At 40.9% G+C, this 19,445-nt stretch overlaps 1 protein-coding gene and 1 long non-coding RNA gene across 6 annotated transcripts in view; one reads left to right on the top strand and one right to left on the bottom strand.

The window, feature by feature from the left end:
• PLCB4 (phospholipase C beta 4) overlaps positions 1–16,131 on the top strand; it is a 177,925-nt gene extending 161,794 nt beyond the window's left edge. For 3 of the 5 annotated variants that reach the window (XM_050315000.1, XM_050314998.1, XM_050314999.1), the window contains 6 exons: positions 3,908–4,083; positions 7,601–7,702; positions 8,852–8,909; positions 9,321–9,407; positions 11,478–11,514; positions 14,304–16,131. In XM_050315000.1, coding sequence (XP_050170957.1) covers positions 3,908–4,083; positions 7,601–7,702; positions 8,852–8,909; positions 9,321–9,407; positions 11,478–11,514; positions 14,304–14,392 — 549 coding nt within the window. In that variant the 3' untranslated portion in view covers positions 14,393–16,131. The remainder of the gene's footprint in view (positions 1–3,907; positions 4,084–7,600; positions 7,703–8,851; positions 8,910–9,320; positions 9,408–11,477; positions 11,515–14,303) is intronic. The other 2 variants (XM_050315002.1, XM_050315001.1) reach the window with 1 other exon arrangement.
• On the bottom strand, positions 533–19,326 carry LOC126639806 (uncharacterized). The gene is made up of 3 exons (XR_007628886.1): positions 19,226–19,326; positions 18,842–19,098; positions 533–659 (listed from the first exon to the last, which is right to left on the bottom strand). It is a non-coding gene; the product is annotated as an uncharacterized LOC126639806 (long non-coding RNA).
• Positions 19,327–19,445: the final 119 nt, after the last annotated feature.

Raw genomic sequence — 19,445 nt, 5'->3', positions numbered from 1 at the left:
GGAGAAGAGTGCTGGAGACTGACCCAGTAAAAGCTGAAACCTGTGAAAAGAATCAGACAAGTATAGAAAATACACATCCACATCCTTGAGACTAGAATCAGTTACTGTTCATCTTGTCTTCTTTTAACTTTATTCTTTGGTTTTATCGTTTCACGTGGAGAAGATCTTGGTTTTCTAAACAAGTTTGTTTTCTTGTTGCTGCTCTCTCAGCTGAACACGTAGCAAGCCCTCCAGGAATAAGACCTAATGTGCACTCTTGTCTCCCCATCTTCTTTCCCTATGAAAAATCTAGAACTGGTGCCTTAAATAAAACCAAACTTACTGGCAACCTAGAAAATACAACATTCATTAATCTCTTAGTGAAATAAACTCTCTGAGGAGCACTAGCTCCTAATCATCCAGACATAAGCTCCAAAACTCATTTGAAGTTATATTATATAGAAAATTCTTTGCTGTGGTCCCTGCTTCTCACCTGTGTCATTCACAGGCTGGAGTCAAGAGGTGTCATTTGTACACAAGGGGCATCCAAATGTTCATTAATCTTCCAAATCCAATAAATGTGACTCATCTTCTCCCTTTCCACAAATATATGCAGTTTCTGGGTTGTGTTCCTTTTAAAATCCTGCTTTCAGACTGGTTCCCTTCAATTTAATCCATATCTGGAAAAAAAAAAAAAAGATTGATTTTTTGTTCACTCCCATGTCAGGTTTTAGGATGACATTTTGAAAGGAGACTTAAATGTAAGACTCAAATATAAGACTTGAAATGCCAAACTTCTGTGTACTGGATAATTCCCAAAGAACTCTTCTGTAAGTCATCTCCCTCTCTGGTTTTCTCCAGTGATTTCCAGTGTCTTGCTCACTGTGGTTCCATCAAAATCGTCCGGATTATTTACTGACTTCTTTTGTTTCAGTTTCCTTGTGTGGCCCCTTGAATTATTACTGGAGATCATGCAAAGGTTTGCAAGCCACAGGTTGGAAAACAGTGCTCAAGACCACAGGGAAATTAACTTTTATCTTAGATGAATGTAGGTGCAATTAAATTAGATTAAATTCTGAGATGCTGAATGCATTACACTGATATAGTGGGAGTTTGATTAATTAACAGTTGTTCAGCATTTCGCAGCATTTGGCCCACTAATTTTGATATCAGATTGGAACATGGTTCAAGCTTTAATTACAGCTCGTGTCCTCCAGTGCAGCTCTGTGCCACAATATGCATGTCCACCTTTAGCACCAGAGACCTCTTCATGTAACAAAGCTCCTCCTGTCACGAGGAAACGTCCAGCCCAAGTTTGACATGAAATATTTAAATTAAATTAGATCCGAGTGTCCCAACGTGTGCTTCACACACAATTAACGTAGCAAATGCAAATCAGTCCCCTGCATTAGAAAAGTGGGTCCCTGTATCAAGCAGGCAGAGGATGAAAAGGAAAAAAAAAAAAAAAAAAAGGAAAGATTTCTTCAAAGATCATTCCTGCTTGAACTTAGTGACTGAACAAACATCTTGCATATAAGCTGTGCAAAATAAAGTTCCTTATCAAGATTTTAATTAGTCTCTTAGGCCCAGTGAAGGAACAGATGAAAGGACAGGCTGGCAAACAGAGTCTGTAGAACAGGAAAGAGAGAAGTTAGCTAATGGTTATTTTTCCTATCCTTTAGGACAAGCAACACTGCTTTAGTAGTGGAAAGTAGGACAAGAGCACAGCCCAGTGAAAATGAAATAGTAATTTTATCTATGATGCTAATAAATTGGAGAAAAGCAGAGATGTACTCTGAATTTACTACATCTGAACTTTGAAGTGTAACACAGATCCACAGCAAAATTGGATTTCAGATGTTTTAATGGCCATGAGTTCTAAGTTCTTCTGAATCCTGAGTCATATTTGAAGTCTTATAACTGGTGTTTGGCACATCCCTTACATCCTTCTCATCAGGTTATATATTGCTGTACCTGAAATGAGACTCCTGATTTGATGGATACATAATTTAAAGGAAAGCTTCTCTACCTCTCACATCCCTGGAGAAAAACTCGTAAACAAGTTTTGTTTCTTAGACTGCATGCTGGTTCTGGAATTATCAGCACATCACTGGCTCATCTGCCCATGAGCAGAGGCAGGGTTTTTGTGATTATTTCCTTCTCAGGTTAAATACTGAAGGTATTGTAGTACTTGCTGTAGTCTCCTCGCAGGGTTCCTCTCTGGGAGTTGGAATCCATGATCCTTATGATTCCCTTCCAGCTTGGGATATGATTCTTTGGTATCAGTGTACCTGAGATACAGAACTCCTTGCCTTCACGTTCACTCTCTAGTTAATAACATTAACCATTTAAAAACAATTATCACGTTATTTATTTGCAACAATACCCTTGAGTCTTTGTTTCCCTGCATTTACTTGGGCTTCGTAAACAGTCTTTGCAACTGAGTCACTAAATACTTGCTTCCCTACCAAAATCCAAGCATTTATTTTGACTCATTTTAAAATGGAATCCTCCTGTTTTTCTGGCTCTGAAGGAAGCACTGCCTCATGAACACCTTAGTAAAAACGCTGCTCCCTCTGACTGCTCCTCATCCTTCACATCATTTCATAGTTGACAGGCTGTGGCTTAGTAGTACATTTACCCACGAGCACAAAAATAAATGGAGCTCATTTTGATGGAGGTACACTCGCTCTTAAACACCCTGATGATTTAGACCTGTATTGGTCGCACCAACTTCTACCTCAGAATGCTTTTGTTGTTTTCTGACAGCTGCAGGAAACTCCAGGTTGTTCTCTATCAGTTGCTTCTGCCTCCAGCCTTACCTGTTTTGATGTGGGATCACTGTTTAGCTGTAGTTAAATGCAAATGTGGTCTTTAGGTAGTGGTGACCCTGATCTGTTCCAAAATTGTTTGCCTTTTTTCATTAGGTGTCCAACTTTATTAGGCAACATGAGAGGACCTTCAGAGGAGCTGAGATACTGGCATCAGTCTCTCACTTTCTGAGTCCCATTGCGGCGATTTTTCATGTAAAAGATCAAGATTACTTTGGTAGAAGGTGACCCAGATGTTATTAATTACTGTAGTAGCAGTTCAAATGATTACCTGAAAATAGGTTTATTGGGAAGCACATTTTATACACCATCTATGGAAAAGTAGGATAGCATGTCAAAATACCCAAAGATAATTATTACAGGACAATAAAACATATCTTTCTATTAGCTTCTTTTCGAAATCATTGAGTGTGATATGTTATTATAATAACAATTCTGGTGATTTAGACTTCTTAATATTGTCTCTTGGGAACATTCCAAAACTTTAATCTCATTATTCTTGTGAGTCTTGGGAGATAAGAAAGAGAAGAAACCTTGTCAGATTCCCTGCTGACTTAATGAATATAAAACAAAGATATGTAGCCCATCTTCAGTTTCAGGTTGTATTAAACACAGGATTTCTCTGTAAACTGACTGTGTGTGTAAAACTGTCTCCACAAAATGAAAGACCGTCTTTAAGCCCTCAGAGAAATCCTGCTCACTATGTTTTTCCATTGTTAAGTTCAGAATTTTTGATATATATGTTTTCTCTTGGCAACCAGAAATGGGAAACCATTTTATTATGAACTCAGTGTTAGAGAAGGTTTTAAAATAAGAGTGGTACAATCAAGAGCTTATCTGTTTATGGCACTTCAGATAATAATGTCCTAATAGTTGGGGATTAGTTTACATCTGTTTTTATAGGAAGTGGTAGTGTCCTTGGTGGCTTTGTTACCCTGTGAGGCAACTTCATTAAATGTAACTGCATTTTTCGCAATTCAGCTGCATTCTTTACAACCTGTTTTCTGATTGTCTTTACATCACCTTCAGCAGCAGGAAGAGTTGATCCCCTAGCCTATCTGAGCACCTCTAACAAAGCTGCTGTGACTTCCCCACAGGTCAAGGAGATTGTGGCTCAGCACACTAAAGAGTGGTCCGAGATGATCAACACGCACAGCGCCGAAGAGCAGGAAATCCGTGACCTGCACCTGAACCAACAGTGTGAACTACTGAAGAAACTGCTGATTAATGCTCACGAACAACAAACCCAGCAGCTGAAGTTCTCCCATGACAGGTGAGCAGGGCAGTGCTACCTGGTAATGTGGTTTGTGTCTGCTCTGGGTTGTGGTTTACTCTGTGTGTTGGCAGCTCTGCATTGCTGTCAGAGATACTGGGCTGGATGTGTGGGAGAAGGGAAAGAAGTGATCAGGCCAGGTTTAGGGAGGTGAAGGAATGTGCTGCTTAGCTGGTTTGCATTATCTGAGGTTCACTAAAGGCAGCAGATGCAATAGTAGTTTGCATCGACTTCACCCTGGGACTTGAATTCAGAGGCTGGAAAATGAGAAGTATCAAATATGGAAATATCCTTTGGAGTTGCTGTCAGTTATGGACTCATGTTTATAGCACTGGTGGTTATATGAAAGATCCATGGAAAGCGAGGTCATAAAAACAAAGGGCTTCAGGACAAGCTACATTAGACTGCTGACTTATCTTCATACAATGTCACTGGGAATACAGAAGATACTGCATGACACTGCTGCTTTTCTACTTAACCATCCTGCCCATTTGAAATTGAATAAAATTAAATACACATCGTATTCCCAGTGCTAAGAATGGCAGTAATAGAGGATCACTGTTTTATGTTATGATCTATTATCCAAAGCAGTCTAAAAGCATATGAACATACACGCATATATACACATATGTATATAGATTTGTATGTAATTGGCTTCAACATCTTTCACATAAAAAGCAGGGGGGGAAAGGAATAAAGAAATCACATTTGAAGAAGGAATTGAAATGATTTTTTAAACTCCTGAGAGAAAAAACAGCTTATCTTTGCCTCAGAGAGAACACATGCTGGGACCTGCAAGCTTTCCATCCAACAGAGAATTGTCCCAGCAAAAAGCTGGTAGTGAGCTCATCTTTATGTTAATCTCTGTGTTAACCCATCTATTCAAGGGTCCTGCAAAACATACCCAGTCAAATATGAAGTCCAAAAATTGTTAAGTTATAATACAAATTCATAATTCAAAAGTTATTCGCCAGAGGAAGGTGCAGTCCTTGGTGGTGTATGTCCAAATCATACACAGCCCAGGAAATCACATCACCTTCTTGGGGTTTTTTGGGGGGGTTTTTTGAGTCTTTTTTTCTATCCTATTTGCTATTCACCACAATGCTTAAAAGATAATTAATTAAATTAATACCCCGTGGAAGTAAGGGGGTTTTGTTTTCTTTTCCATACGTATTTTCATAGTCTTTTAACTTTACTGGAAGCTGTCGTTCCAGGCAGCTGTCATATATACACTAAGGCAAAGTTTAAATTTTTTAAAGCTTTTTTTCCTCATAGTTCTAGTCTTAGGGTTCAGAATTTCTTATGTTTAAGCAGCCCTCTGTCATTTTTTGTACATGATTCTTATATTCTTAGCAGTAGATCTTGTTTTCTTGTTAGAAATCATTTGTGTTTAGTCCATGTATTGCTCTATTTTCAGAGCTACTAAGAACTAGATCTGAAAATCTACATCCTGATAAATGCTGAGAACTTTCTCTTCTCAGCTTTCCCAGGAGTACCAACCTTCAATATTCTTTCTGCTTTATTCATTGCAATTTAGTGCATTTGGGAATTCATGTGTAAGTCCTAAATGCGCAGACCGGGGAATTTCCTGTTTAAAACAAATTTAAGACTGTGTCTGAATCTATGAATATTTTAGAAGGCTTCACACTAAATAATAGACTTTTTATTGCAGTATATTGTGTGTAGGAAGACATATGCATTTATCTGTAGAGGTTTTTGTAGCAGCCAAGAGACAGCTCTGGTATCCATGGGAAAAAAAAGGATCTGTCTGAGAGTGATGTGGGAGGTGGACCACGCTCTCAGCATGATGTTCTCACTGCTTCCCCCTCTGTGAGCCAGGGTAATGAGGTGGATATCACAGCAGAGGGCACAGGGCTGGGAGGAGGGATCAATAATCTAAAATGATGCAGTTATCTGCTGGAGGGGTAGATACCTTCCTTCCAAGTGCAGTACAAAAAGCAATTACAGTTTGTGCTTTGAGCTCATTTAAAAACAAAGCAGAAGGCAGCAGACACTACTAGAAACCTGCAGCTGGTTGAACTCTGGGGATGCTGTGCCCCCCACCTCCTCAGACTGTTACCTTTACTCACCTGGATCCTGCAGCATTTCACCAACTGGGGACACGAAGCTGTTGCTCACAAGCATTATGTACTCCGGGTAAAATGACATGAGAGAGAGGAAAATTCTGTGGTGGTGCTTTTTTAATAGAAGAAGAGATTTCTAGTCATTCAGACAATACTGGTGACATAACATGTTAATACACTTTAATGTCATCTAAATACATATATATATATATATAATACCAAGGATAGACTTACACCTCAAGTGTCCCTTTAAAAGACACGTCTGTATAAGTTTCAGAGTCGCAGTCGCTGTGACGCGGTGGGGAATCAGCAGTTAAATCTTGCCATGCCACATTTTTCAGAATCCTTTTTTTTTTTTTTTACCATCCTGGCTTATTTACTTCTTCCAGTTACCTCTGGCTACAGGCACCACCACTGCCTGTGAGAGGGAGGGTGTTTTTACTGCTGAACTGGAGACTCAACTTGAAGCCCCAGGCTAGGAGGTTGAGCTGACACTGGAACTTTGGTCACTGCAACTTCTTATTTCCTTTGAGAAGCGCTATTTTAGGATCAAGGATTGCTTGATTCATCTACATCTACAAATGCTTCTAGATTATTTTAAAAGACCCCATCAGCAGTGCAGCTCAGAGCTAGATTATACCTGCAGAATAAACAGTTGTGTTGGCTCTTTCAACCATCTCCATGACCAAGGCCTCATTTTGCAGTCATCAGTGATGCACAGTAGTCCTCTAATCCTCTTAACTTCTTTCACTCTAAAATTATGTCTGATGCAAACAGGCTAAATCAATTTGAACACCTACACTAACTTTTTTCATATCCTTGAGCACAGTAATAAAAATAAATTATTGCAGTGCTCCTCTTAAGACAGTGTGCTTGAAAATTACTTCTAATTCAGTATAGAAAATAAAAGCTCTTATTTGGAGAAGGGGCTGTTGGAATGAAATGTGCTCTCTGCACAACATTTTTTAGAACCCTGTCTAATTTTTGCTGTGATACCACTGCTTTTAAATCTCTATCCAGGAAATGTTTCACCTTATGAACTCTTGGAGATTAAAAAAAAAAAGGCACCAAACTTCTTTAATAAAAATTTTAAACTGTCAAAAATAAATTTTAAATGGCTGATAGTAGCTCATACTAAGACAACTCTTATAGTAAGGAGAAAAGAGAGTATTTTATACCCTTTTACAGCATTCACAATGTAAAAATGCTTTAAAGTGATCTTTCTAGATTATATTCTCTGGAACAAATGGAGATTTCTGGATGCTTGCTCAGACTGTGTAAAGTCTACCCAAAGGAAGGCAGGCAGTTTTCATGTGGTTTGTTCTTTCCTCTTCCTTAATTCCTCAAGGGCAAAATCAACCACAGTGTAGAGGAAACCAACCTCCACAACAACTGCATCTGAGGCATTAATGGCTGTGTTTGGTTTTCCCCAGGGAAAGCAAGGAGATGCGTGCCAACCAGGCTAAAATATCTATGGAGAACAGCAAAGCCATAAGCCAAGACAAATCTATCAAAAATAAAGCTGAAAGAGAGAGGTGAGTGTCAGATCTCCCTTCCTGAGGAGGGGAGGATGCTGTCAAATGCTGACAGGTGAACTCATGGATTAATTCTATTAAAACCAGGCTTTTATGCTGAATGTGTTTTTAGATGACTGCTTTAGAAAAAAATTATGATTTTTCTCGTATTTATCCTTTTAATAAATGTAATACCTTGATCATCTAGACTAGAGTAGGTCTAATCACAGTTACATTGAAACACATCTGTAAGGAGTTTAATGACTGTACTTCAAGTGCATTATCCTCTTTTGCTTTTTAAGTGGAATGAGGGCCTTACTGAAAAGGGAGTGAAAGCAGAGCCTACATGATGTTGTCTCATCAGCCTTCAGGGTTTCCCTTGGTCTTTGGGCTTGCCATCTGGCTCAGTCTTTCCTCTTTTACATTCCCTCCTTGGCACTGGGCTATTTTGGTCAATCAGCTTGAACCTGTTCGTGCTGAACTAAGTCCCTGGAGTGTTGCACACTCTCAGCTCATCAGGAAGATGAGTTGTCGGAGCCCCTGGTAACTCTGTGCTTTGTTAATGTCAGACCTCAGTAATGACTGTGAGATAAATCTGCTCCCGGATCTGAAAGCAAGGCTAAATGCAGTTCTGGTTTTCAGGCTTTGTGATTAGGCTGATTCACCTCTTTGAACTATTTTTGTCCTCTTTCATGACAGAAATCTTAGGAAGAGACACTTTGCATTTAGGTATTTTATGTAAATATTAATTGTATACTTATCTTTTTGCTTAAATAGCAGTTTAAGAACCTTCCAGCATTGATAAGCTGTAATTTTACATATGGTTATCAGATGATTTTTCCCATTAAGAGATGCAGCACTTTTTATATACCAAAACAAAGTGAAGGGATGCACAAACGAATTGAACATTCTTAAAATTTTGTCTACCACTCTTGAATGAGGGGAAAATCAAACTTCATTCACAACAGCCAAGTTTTCAATCATGCTGTTAATGTAAGTGTAAAGACGCATAGCCCTAAGATTGTACAATTTGCTATTAGTCCCACATGGTACAGATATTCTAAAACCAAAATATACCCTAAGAGTTTGGGATTCTACTCTGTTGTAGCTTTTGGGTTTATTTTTTTCCAGTGAGTCTTCATGGACAATGTTTGCTTTTTTCTTTTTTAGGCGAGTCAGAGAACTGAACAGCAGCAACACAAAAAAGTTCCTGGAAGAGAGAAAAAGGGTAACTATAACCTTGACCAAGTCACTGGGCACTATTTCTGGATATTCTTTTTCATTTCTCTGTGTTGGGGATCCAGCTCTAGTAGATTTTGTCTTTGCTTTGTTCCACATACGTGTAGCATAAAAGACCTAACATCCATATAAGATGAATCTATTTCAAACTAACAGAATTACTGTTCATTCTTGTGTGTTTGCTAATTCTGTGTATTCTATGCAATATGTACAATATATCTCTGTTAATGTGTTAATAGTTTTTCTTAAGCTTGGGTGATACAATAGGCCTCCTGTGATGTTTTGTGCCATCTGAACAGGGATGGCAGTATATATGTGTATATGTTTGAAATGAGTTTTTATTTTACTTGTTAATAACGTGTTGCATCCCCCCCCCCCAATTATTTTCTCTCCATTACAGCTGGCAATGAAGCAGTCAAAGGAAATGGATCAGTTGAAAAAAGTTCAGCTTGAGCATTTGGAAGTCTTGGAGAAGCAGAACGAGCAGGTATCTTCTTTTAAAGGCTTTAAAGAAAAGCAAGGTAGTGAAAACAGTAACCAGAGTCAGGCTGAGTAAGAATGCTCCTAAATGTAAGTCTTTACCAAAATGGGGACGGTGACCTTGTTCACGGTCACTCACCTGCTTGGGGAGTCAAAAGGAAGAGTTGAGGTGACGTAAATATTGATGCAGAACCAGATTTGTGTCAGATGAGCACGTGGAAGCTGAACTGCTCAGACAGGGCCTGTCCTTACAGCTCTTCAGCCACGTTGATGCTCATTAGCGAGATGTGAGAGCCACACAAGACCCAGCATGTCCACTGTAATTACTCCCAAAAAAGTACCTCAAGCAAATCGTTTTCCTTCATTTTGGAAGTTAACATCTGTAGTGCTGATTGGAAAACTCGAGGTGAGGCGTGTGCACAGAGCATCTCTGAACTCCTAAGAGTCAGTGAGTTTGGACTGAATTCTAGCAATGTATAGTAGCATGGGGAGTTTTATCTGTACTAGTACACCCTTTCCTAATTAAAATACCTTATTATTTTCTGCTAGTTTATAACACCCCCCCCTTTTTTTTTTTTTTTTAATTGAAAAACTACTTGGCAAGGAAGGGAAAATTCTAATCTTATTTCTGGTGGAAGCAACACTATGTTCTGAGCAGTTCCCCTGCTGAAAGGTTGAGCCAGAAGAGCTGTAATAAATGCATGGACTTGCAGTACTGCACTTTCAAATGTAAACTGCAAGGGGAATATACCCAGCAGTTCAGGGAGGTGAGAGGGAAGGGGAGTATTTAATACCCATGACTTTCAAGGGTTATGTACTTACTTCTTTGTTTATTAAATGTTCAGAACTTGAACTCTCTGGAAAACGTAACATGAATTAAAGCCATCTCGCAGGGGAAGAGCACATGTAAATCAAGTATTTCCGCTACCAGGACAGAGTCCTGCAGCCCCAAAAGCTGCAGCCTGGGTAACTTCTAGGGGGTCACAGCATGTAGGATCTCAGGTGGTTATTACCAGTGAGCCCCAGCCACCAGGGCTCTGTCTTCTGATCGCCTCACCTCCCTTTGGAACAACAACCACAAGTTGTGTTCCCTCACAGGAACAGTTTGTAGAGGCCATTTGAAACATCCAGCATGAATGGATCTGTCGGTCTGTCTGCTCCTGAGCAATGTCAAAAGGCAGCACCCAGGGGAGCCAGAACCTGGGGGAGGACACTGGGCTACAGCAGATCCTGAGCATCACTCTAGAGAGTGTGCCAGTTGACAAAGAAATGATGGGCTTGATCCAGAGATAGGTGTAATCCATTGTTTCTTTCCACTGGCTTCAGAGAGCTCTGGATCCATTTTTTTAAAAGCATGAGGACAGGAGAGAATGATTCTAGTTGCGATTTCAACCATAATGTGATAACCACGTTGTGTATAAGGGAGGGGAGGCTGTGTAAGTCTTTAAAGGGGTCACCTCTTTGAGCAGTTAGATACTTCCCTCACCTGCTGAGGGATGGTCCAGCCTACGTGGGCTTGCTCATACAGCATTTCAGGGCAGGGATGGAGTCAGCTTAAATCACCAGTGATGAAATGGAGTAAACTCATCCACGTGCTGGTTGTCACTTCTGTGTGGGCATGTGGTGGCCTCTGTCACAGGGGGAGTCCTCAGCAGCTTTTTAACTCACTCTGATTTGATCCATCAGAGCATGTATTTTCGCACATGCTGTTTTGACCATTTCCTTTTAGCCCCAAATGCACAACCCCAGCTGGCTCTGGTTTCATTGTTACACACATTGATGTATGAAAGCTGGTTGGATCCAGATAAAGGTGGTATTTGCTTAATGATAATTTCAGAGCTTTTTTCCTTCCTGATCAAAACAAGGCAAGAAAATTTTCATACAAATATACAATGTAGAAATATAGAATTATGGGTGGAAACAGCCTTCAAAATACAAACTGTTATGAATTTAAATTTGTTTTGTTTTATGTATGTTTTTCTTGCATTAATTTCTCAATCTCACTTCAGTTTTCATTCATTTAATTTGCTTCTTGTTGTATTACTCAATTTTGACATTATTATTTTTGTACAAACAGCTTTTGAAATCCTGTCATGCAGTCTCTCAAACACAAGGTAGGATGGACGTATAATAAGCAAAATATTATTTCAGTGTGCTTTCCTTCTAAATTAAATCATTATCATTGGAGCCCTCCTTGTAAATGCAACCATTGGGAAGTGCCATTGACATAGTGAACACAATGTTAATCTTGTTTGCACACAGATATTTGAGCCTGACACAATATTAACATTATTTTGTGCTTTAGCATCTCAAATCCAGATGCATATGAACAGGGATGTGCAGAGGAAATATTCAGAGATTAACTTGTACATTAGCTGCTGTTACTGAAAGATCTGCTTAGAGTTCTGAACTGTGTGAGAGTGTCTATTGATCTAAGAAAACTATTTCAGTGTTAACATACATATGATTACCTGCTAATGCTGATAGTCAGACAAAGGGTACCCACATATATTAGCATGGTAATAAAATAAGTAATTCCACCCTAAGAATAGCAACATATAGAATAGATGGCTAGAAATAGCTTCCTGGTGCCTAAGGAAGAGAGGCTTCCAGCACTTTAAAATTCGCTTCCAATTCCAACATGTTACAAGGTGTGGCAATTACACTTGTGATGTGGCTGTGCTGCCGTGGCTCCCTAAGTAATCGTTACTCTCAAGAAATCTCTATTAACCCCTCTAGCCAAGGGAAAGAGCTGCACTGGGCTTGAACATCCCATGGTTACGGTACTGCCTGATATGAATTGATAACATCTTGCACCACTGACAGCACCCACTTCAACAACATCTATTTATACGCACATAATGATGAAAAAACCCATTTGTTAGGCTAGGAAAAAATTATTTTTGTTCTTCTTCTACTGTGTCTGGTTCCTAGCCTGCCTGAGATCTCACTAGAGAGCATCTTGAAAGCAGAGTCCACTGGCTGTCCCTCACTTCATGGGTTCACTGTAGGTTCAGTGCTGCCTTCCAGAAGGCTCATCTTCCCGAGTTGTGCTCGAGTGTTTCAGGTCAGAATGCACTGTCTGAACCAGGCTCAGACTGGCAAAACCAGGCACCCTGTGCTATATGCTAATGTGTTCTTTGAAGGCAGGTTCTCTCTACAACAAGTTCTGTACACAATACACTGGCAGAATATTTATAGGACGCTGTGTGCCAGTAGTTAAGTCACAAGCTTAGAACGTGAGATGTGTGAGTCACTGAGAAACAACCACAAGGTTTTGTTTCATCTGGAGTTTTCATTTCACACGCAGGCAAAATCCAGCAAACATTTCAGAAAGAGGTTGTCCATATTGATTTATTTATTATGTTTCCATATTTTCATGTTAAAATTATTTCTTCATTGCTTTCAAACTTTTAAGTCATTTAAATGGAGAGTGTTGATTAATTTTTAATCATATTTATGACAGTTGCTTTGCTATTATCATAATTACTTTTTTCCCTAAGATGATGATGGTGATGATGATTAAGAAAGGACAGGGCTAGATTTTTCAAGAAGGCAGGTATGTCACATCTGCATAAATCCACATTCACCTTGCAAAAGGAATAGTGGTGCATCTCATTACTTTAGACCTACATCTGCCCATTTTCACACATGCAGATATGTGTTTGTACATACAGAATAGGTGACTTCTTAAGTAGGAGCTTGTGTAGCAAAGTGTTCCCTGCCTAAGCAACATTTACACCTTTTTTTGGAACATAGTTTATGTAAATCAAGTCCCTTAACCGTTATTCCCTGCATGATGGATGTGGAGCAGTTAAACCAAAGGAAAATATTGGCTTGGTTTGTCTGTTCCTAAACTTGTCCTAGTGCTCAGGAGTTTGATTATAAAGATAGGTGGTTTAGATTGCTCTCTGGGTCAATTTATGCAGGATCCTTGGAGTTATGGATTTAAATAACTTCCCAGATTGAGAGGCCTCAGGGAAAATGAAGATGCTGACTCCAAGTTTCTTTGAACTACAGAGTTTCACACCAAAACACTGTAACAGGAGGAGAAATTGTGCCTCTGTGTGTGTCTGAGAGAGGGAGGGAAAGGAAAGGAATTAAACAAATGCCCTCTAAGAGGGGATTCCCAGGCCAGTTACCATTTACACACAGTGCTTTAACTCTGCCTGCAAAGCCTCAGGCACACAGAGTTTATAGCCATGTCTGGCATATATTCATTGCTGTATTTTGCATAATGCATTTGGATACAGTTTCAGGTGGATTCAGTGTGTGTAATCCCATGGATCATATAGCAGTAGTCTACTCCTGAGGTGAAAAACACCCCCTCTGTAATCATAAGGATCTCCAGGCCAGATGGAGATTATTTTGTAAAAACTAATATTAAAAAATTAATACTGAAAAATATCTTGCCTACTGCAAGGAAGATGTTACACTGGTGGGTTTTAGTCTTTCCTTGCCTTTATGAAAGAAATAAGTCCAGATCATAGATGAATTCTCTAAAAATTTCAGGAATTAACACATTGGAGTACTCGCAGTACAGCATTGAAGAATACATTCCCAAAGACATGTCCTGTCAGGAGAAACAGACAAATTGGCATCTTTCCAGCTTCCTTCCCCAAAACTGGGGCTTCTGCATTTTACCACACGCTTTAGAAAGTCAACCCACGAGTCCTGGACTAGGATCAAAAATATTCCCCATGAATTTGTAGATATAAGGATTACACCTGATTTCGAAAACAGAATGACACAGGGGAGGCTGAGGGGTGTAAAAAATAATGCTATTACATATATCTCAGTGTGTTTTGCCTGTATTTCAGTCAGACACTGTCATGTAAAACGTGTGCTTCCTTTCGAACAAAAGGTCTAATGCGACGCTTCATGCGGTTATTTTGGGTTGCAGGCAAAGGAGATGCAGCAGATGGTGAAGCTGGAAGCAGAGATGGATCGCAGGCCAGCAACAGTGGTCTGAAGCCTCAACAAGCAAACTGAAGTTGGAGAACACAGCATCCTTTTAAAATGAGAGCAAAATTCAAAATAACGTTGCTGAGGTTGAAAAGTGGGCTTTTTCTTTTTTTTTTAATTTTCTTTTTGTTTTGTTTTGTTTTTAGAAGGGGGTTGTTTTGGTTTTTTTGTTTTTAATATGTAAAGTGTAGCTACGGACCACCAAGTCTTAAGATTTGCATTATTTCCTTTTTTTTTTTTTTTTTTTTTTTAACACTGGGCACTGAATTTCCTTTGTTGGATTTCCGTAAGAACCTCCTTTGTTCAGAAAAAACCCCAACCTGAAGATGTTCCTTCCCGTGTCTCATCAGGCAGCTTGCCTGCACCAGAATTACACAATCAGAGCCTCGAAACACAGCAGATACTTTTAACATCATCTCAGATGGCAGCAAAACTGTAATCGAGTCATGCTATTTACCATTTCAGTGACAGGTTGTGTAGAAACCCCCCTGCTGCCAGCTCCCGACAAGCAGCCGCTCGTCAGATGCTCGACACCTCGTGTCACCGCGCCTGCCGACCCAGATCTTATGCCAGGTCACCCTAATAATCAGCAGAGTAAGGAGCTGAGTCGGGGTGATTATAAATTATATTCCAAGGTATTTTCCAAGCAGCAGGCAGTCGAAAGGTAACTGCGGGTATTCAGAAGTACAGGTATGTACAAAGTCATCGGCCAAATTCATCCGCTGCAACAGTAACTTGACAGGATGTTGCTGCAGCCTAATGATGTCATTCACAAGTGCCATATCAACTCTGTCATAATGTCTGAAAGGAGCCCATATCCTGTAGAAGTTGCTGCAGTGGATAACCTGAGGGAAATACAGTGTATTTGTGCCAAAACTGATCAGTGCTCTAAGGAATTACATATTAGGCACTTTAAGAAAAGTTTACATCCTACATTGCTTGTATAGAAATTGCGTTTTGATCCTGTTGCTGCAGATCCCAGATACTACAGTTCATTGTAACTTAAAAGATTGTTTAAATGGCTTTTGGCAAAAAGTTTGTAACTGTGAAAATGTAAAAAGTATTTATACACTTGGGAATCACAACATTGTAGAAAATCACATACATGTTGCCACGTGATAAAAATTAGTAAACAGAAATGCTAAGAGTATGTTTGCATGTGATACAAATGCTACTAAGACTGTAATGCCTACTATATGACCACAGTCATGCTACTAGCTGGTAAATACTGAGTAAATGTATGGCACAGAATATTGTTTGATTAATTACAAAGACTTTTAGCATTACAAGGTCTCTATATATATGTGTGTATATTAATTACGTGGGCATTCTTGATACTTGTAGTAAAAGAAAAGTACATAACTAATTTAATTTTACACAGAAGTATTTATGCAGATTTTCAGAATTTCATATCAGGAATAACCTTTTTATGTCCATTAGATATAAAAAAACCAATTTGCTAATGTGTTAATTTGCATGTTTCCAGAGCTTGCTGTAGTTATATTGCAAAACAATGCATGTAAGCATTCCGCTTGGAATTTGTCCATGCTGCCAATTCAAAGATGACTGCATGGAAAACTGGTAGTTTAGAACAAATCAGATTCCTGATTTCAATGTACTAAGCACCAATTACTTTGTTGTATATGCTTGTACAAACAAATTCTACATATTCCTATAAACAAAATAAATGAAAAGAGATAATTATGTTATTGTCAGTCCTGAGATGAAACTTTCAACTTCTCTAATAAAAACCTTAAAAATTCAAATCCTTTAGTTTTGACTGTAGTGAATTGCAGGGCAGTGGTGTTACTAACTGCAAGTTTTTAGCAAGTTGTATTTCCTGTAAAAATGTGCATAGTGTAAATATATTTCTATCACAGCTTATTTAGTCAAAGAAGTCTCTTTTTTTTTTTTTTTTTTTTAAATTTTACTGAAGTGATAGAAGCATTGTGCAGCATTGGTCCTGGCAGCACTAGAGGTCTACCCCAGTACAGTGTAGCAGCACTGCCTGGAGATGCAGCAGCCCGAGTCAAGTGTAGCAGCACAGCTTTGAGAATGCAGCTGAGACAGAGGTCAGTGAGTCTTGAGGGGTTTAAAGCAGGGTTTAAACAAACTTGTGATGCGTATTCAGAATTCCCACTCTGATGCCACAACCTAGGGAGGCATCTCCTGCTCCTTATGATGTTTTAAAAGACAAGTTGTGTACTGGGAGCAGCTCTCCCTGCTGCCTAAGCCGATCTCAAGTGCTGGATGGAGCTGGGAGCAGCAGCATTTACAGACCATTCCGGACAGGACCTGTAATTTCAGGGCATCTTTTTTTTTATTCTGATTTTTCTTTAATTTAAAATGTCTTCTAAAACACAGCTGTTGGAGACAGTGCTGAGAGCTGGAATTTTATACTGTTGCCTACCACAGTGGTTTCTAGCCAGAAAAGAGAAGCAAATAACAGACCAGACACAGAGGGAACTTGAATGGTGAAGCATCTTAGGCTCACTTACAGCCTGGCTGGAAAACACTGCCCTACCTGATAAAGAAATAACTGGAAATGGAGGGCTTGGGTTCAGCTCACATCCCTCTCTGAAAAAAAATCAAACCTGCCTGTCTTAATTCCCTGGCGAGTGTCCTATCCATCAGGGGGAAACACAGCTTTTGGAAGGCTAGAAAATACTGTCCACAGCCCCTGTTTGAGTCTGTGCTCACTGCTCAGCCAGGAGCCAGACATTTGTCAAGTCAGAGAGAAAACGGGCTCCTGTGAAATCGCAGAGCAGGAAACCTCAGCTCCCAGGCTCAGCTCCCAGCACTGATGCCTATTTTATCCACTGACAATTTTGCATAAAACGCAGGCAGTAATTTGAAATTAAGTGATGAATTTTGTCAGCTAAGTATTTTGAAATGCAGTTTAAGTTGTATTTGATTCAGAAATTATTTGAAGTTTGGCCGCTAATGTAATGAGGTGAGAATTTCCACTGAGATGAAATAGGCTAATCAATTTGAACATTGATACCGAGTTAAAGCAGTTTAAAATGTCATTCCCTGCCGGGGTGATGGATTCCACTTCAGTGAAATCTCATCGAGGGAAGTGGCAGATTCTCCCTCTCTGAATCTCTTCAGATAAATTCCGCTCTGCTGTGATGGGAAGGGTCATGACACCCTGGCCTCACAGGCAGCCTGCTATTCTTTCACCTCCAATAATTTGGGGGTTGGTCACTGTTTCCAGATGGGGGTCTGTTTAACACCTGCACCACCTGAGTGCAGTTAAACTGCATCACTAAAGACCCAAAAATACCCCTCAGGGGGCTGATTTCCTTGTAGACTGTGCATGCTGTTGCCCACGGGCTGCCTGTGAAACCGGCTGCAAAGTGGCAGGCACGTCCCAGAGGAGCCAATCGGCCAGAAAACCCTGTTCCTGCTGGATGTGCCAGCAGTGGTTCCAGGGCTGCGGCCCCGCTGTCACCGCGCTGTGTGCTCCCCCCAACGAGGCTGGTAAGAGTTACTGCTGCCTGGTAATTGGAGGGTAGTTGGGGGATTCAACCTTCAGAGACATCCCCAGCTGTGGAGACTGCTTGGGTAAGGGCAAGTTGCATGTCTGGTTCCAGGTGATGCAGTCTGTGACCGTAAATTGGCCCCGGTCACAGCATTTCAGGACAGGAAACGCTGCACTAGCTCCCTCAGGTGAGACCTTTCTGCTCTGGCCGTGTTTTGGGGCTTATTTGGCTTTAGGAAATCTTAGGCCTTTCCCTATTTTGCCACAGAGAACAGGGTAAACGTGCCTCTGGAGGCTGGAAGTGGCGATTGTCCCTGGAGCTGGAGGGTTTTTTGTTGTGCTGTGCAGCTGGCGGGTGCCGGGAGAGCCGCGGTGCTGTGCCGTGGGTCAGGCTTGCCTGTGCCTCCAGCACAGCTGCTCTCTCCCAGCTGCTCCCCGTGGTACCCTCCTACACAGCCTGGATGCAGGGGGCAGCTGCTCAGAATCGTGCATTGGGAGGCTTAGGAGCTACCTAGAAACCTCAAAAAGCCTGGAAATTAAATAGGGGACTAGGGGAGGAAAGAGAAGGTAGTTAAATACTGGGCTCATCGGTGAAGAAACTGAGGGAGCCAGGCACTGCAGTTGCCACAGAAATATAGTTTGTTACAGTCAAAGAGCCTAGTATAGGAGATTATATTTTTTTCCTTTATAGAGTCCCTTGAACTTATTATCTATAGGTTAAACCTTTATTACAACCAACACAGGTCTGACTCTGTTGGGGCGGGGGGCAGGATTGACTCTTTGTCATGAAACAGGAGAGAGAGGAAATGGTCAGAATATATTTAATATGTACAGCAAGCAGAAAAGGAATTTCAACATTATAGTTACAAAAATCAATATGTTCCTTCAGTACCTGCTTTTATTTTTAAAGAGCTATTTCCCAGCAAGAAAGCCCCTATCTGCAGGTGCGTGCCCTGGCAGAGAAAGGGCAGCTGCCCACAATCAAAACTCACCTTGCAGTACCTTGCCTCGCAAAACCCTGGACCGTTTCCTCCAGATGCCTTTTCCCGAACTAGAAATGTGAATTGCTGAATCCACCACACACTCCGAATAGCTGCTGTCCCTTTCTTTGGCTTTTAACCAAAAAAAACCATCCTCGGTGTAGAGTTTGCTGCTCCTGGGACCGGTGTCGCTGTAAATGGTAAATAATCGGATGTGCTCCTGGTCCCGAGGCGAGGGTGGCAGCGCGCTAAAGCTCCAAAAGAAGCTCCTGATGAGAGATGAGGGGAAAAAATAATATTTCACCGTCGCATCAGGCGGTGAAAGGGAGAGCGGGGAAGCCCCGGAGCGGCCTCCAGCCACCGCCTCGCACCCCCGGGCGGGGATCTGCAGCTCACCTGGTGCCCCTGCAGACCCCTCTGCCGACAGCCCAGGGGTCCTGTCCAGCCCCTGCCCCTGTGCTCGCAGGGAGGGAAGGCAAGCTCCGTTTGACGAGCAATTGAGGGGCCCCAACAGCACCGCACACCCAGGGCGGGGGGCGGGCAGCCCTCCCTGCCCAGGGAGGGGGTGCGCTGTTATCACCCCGCCTCGCAGCCCCTTCTCCCCTCAGCGCCGGGC

The sequence above is a fragment of the Myiozetetes cayanensis genome, unplaced genomic scaffold (genome assembly GCF_022539395.1).
Source record: "Myiozetetes cayanensis isolate MyiCay16 unplaced genomic scaffold, myiCay2020 scf2-11, whole genome shotgun sequence".
NCBI classification, from domain to species: Eukaryota; Metazoa; Chordata; class Aves; order Passeriformes; family Tyrannidae; genus Myiozetetes; species Myiozetetes cayanensis.
This window is presented reverse-complemented; position numbering and strand designations above follow the sequence as displayed.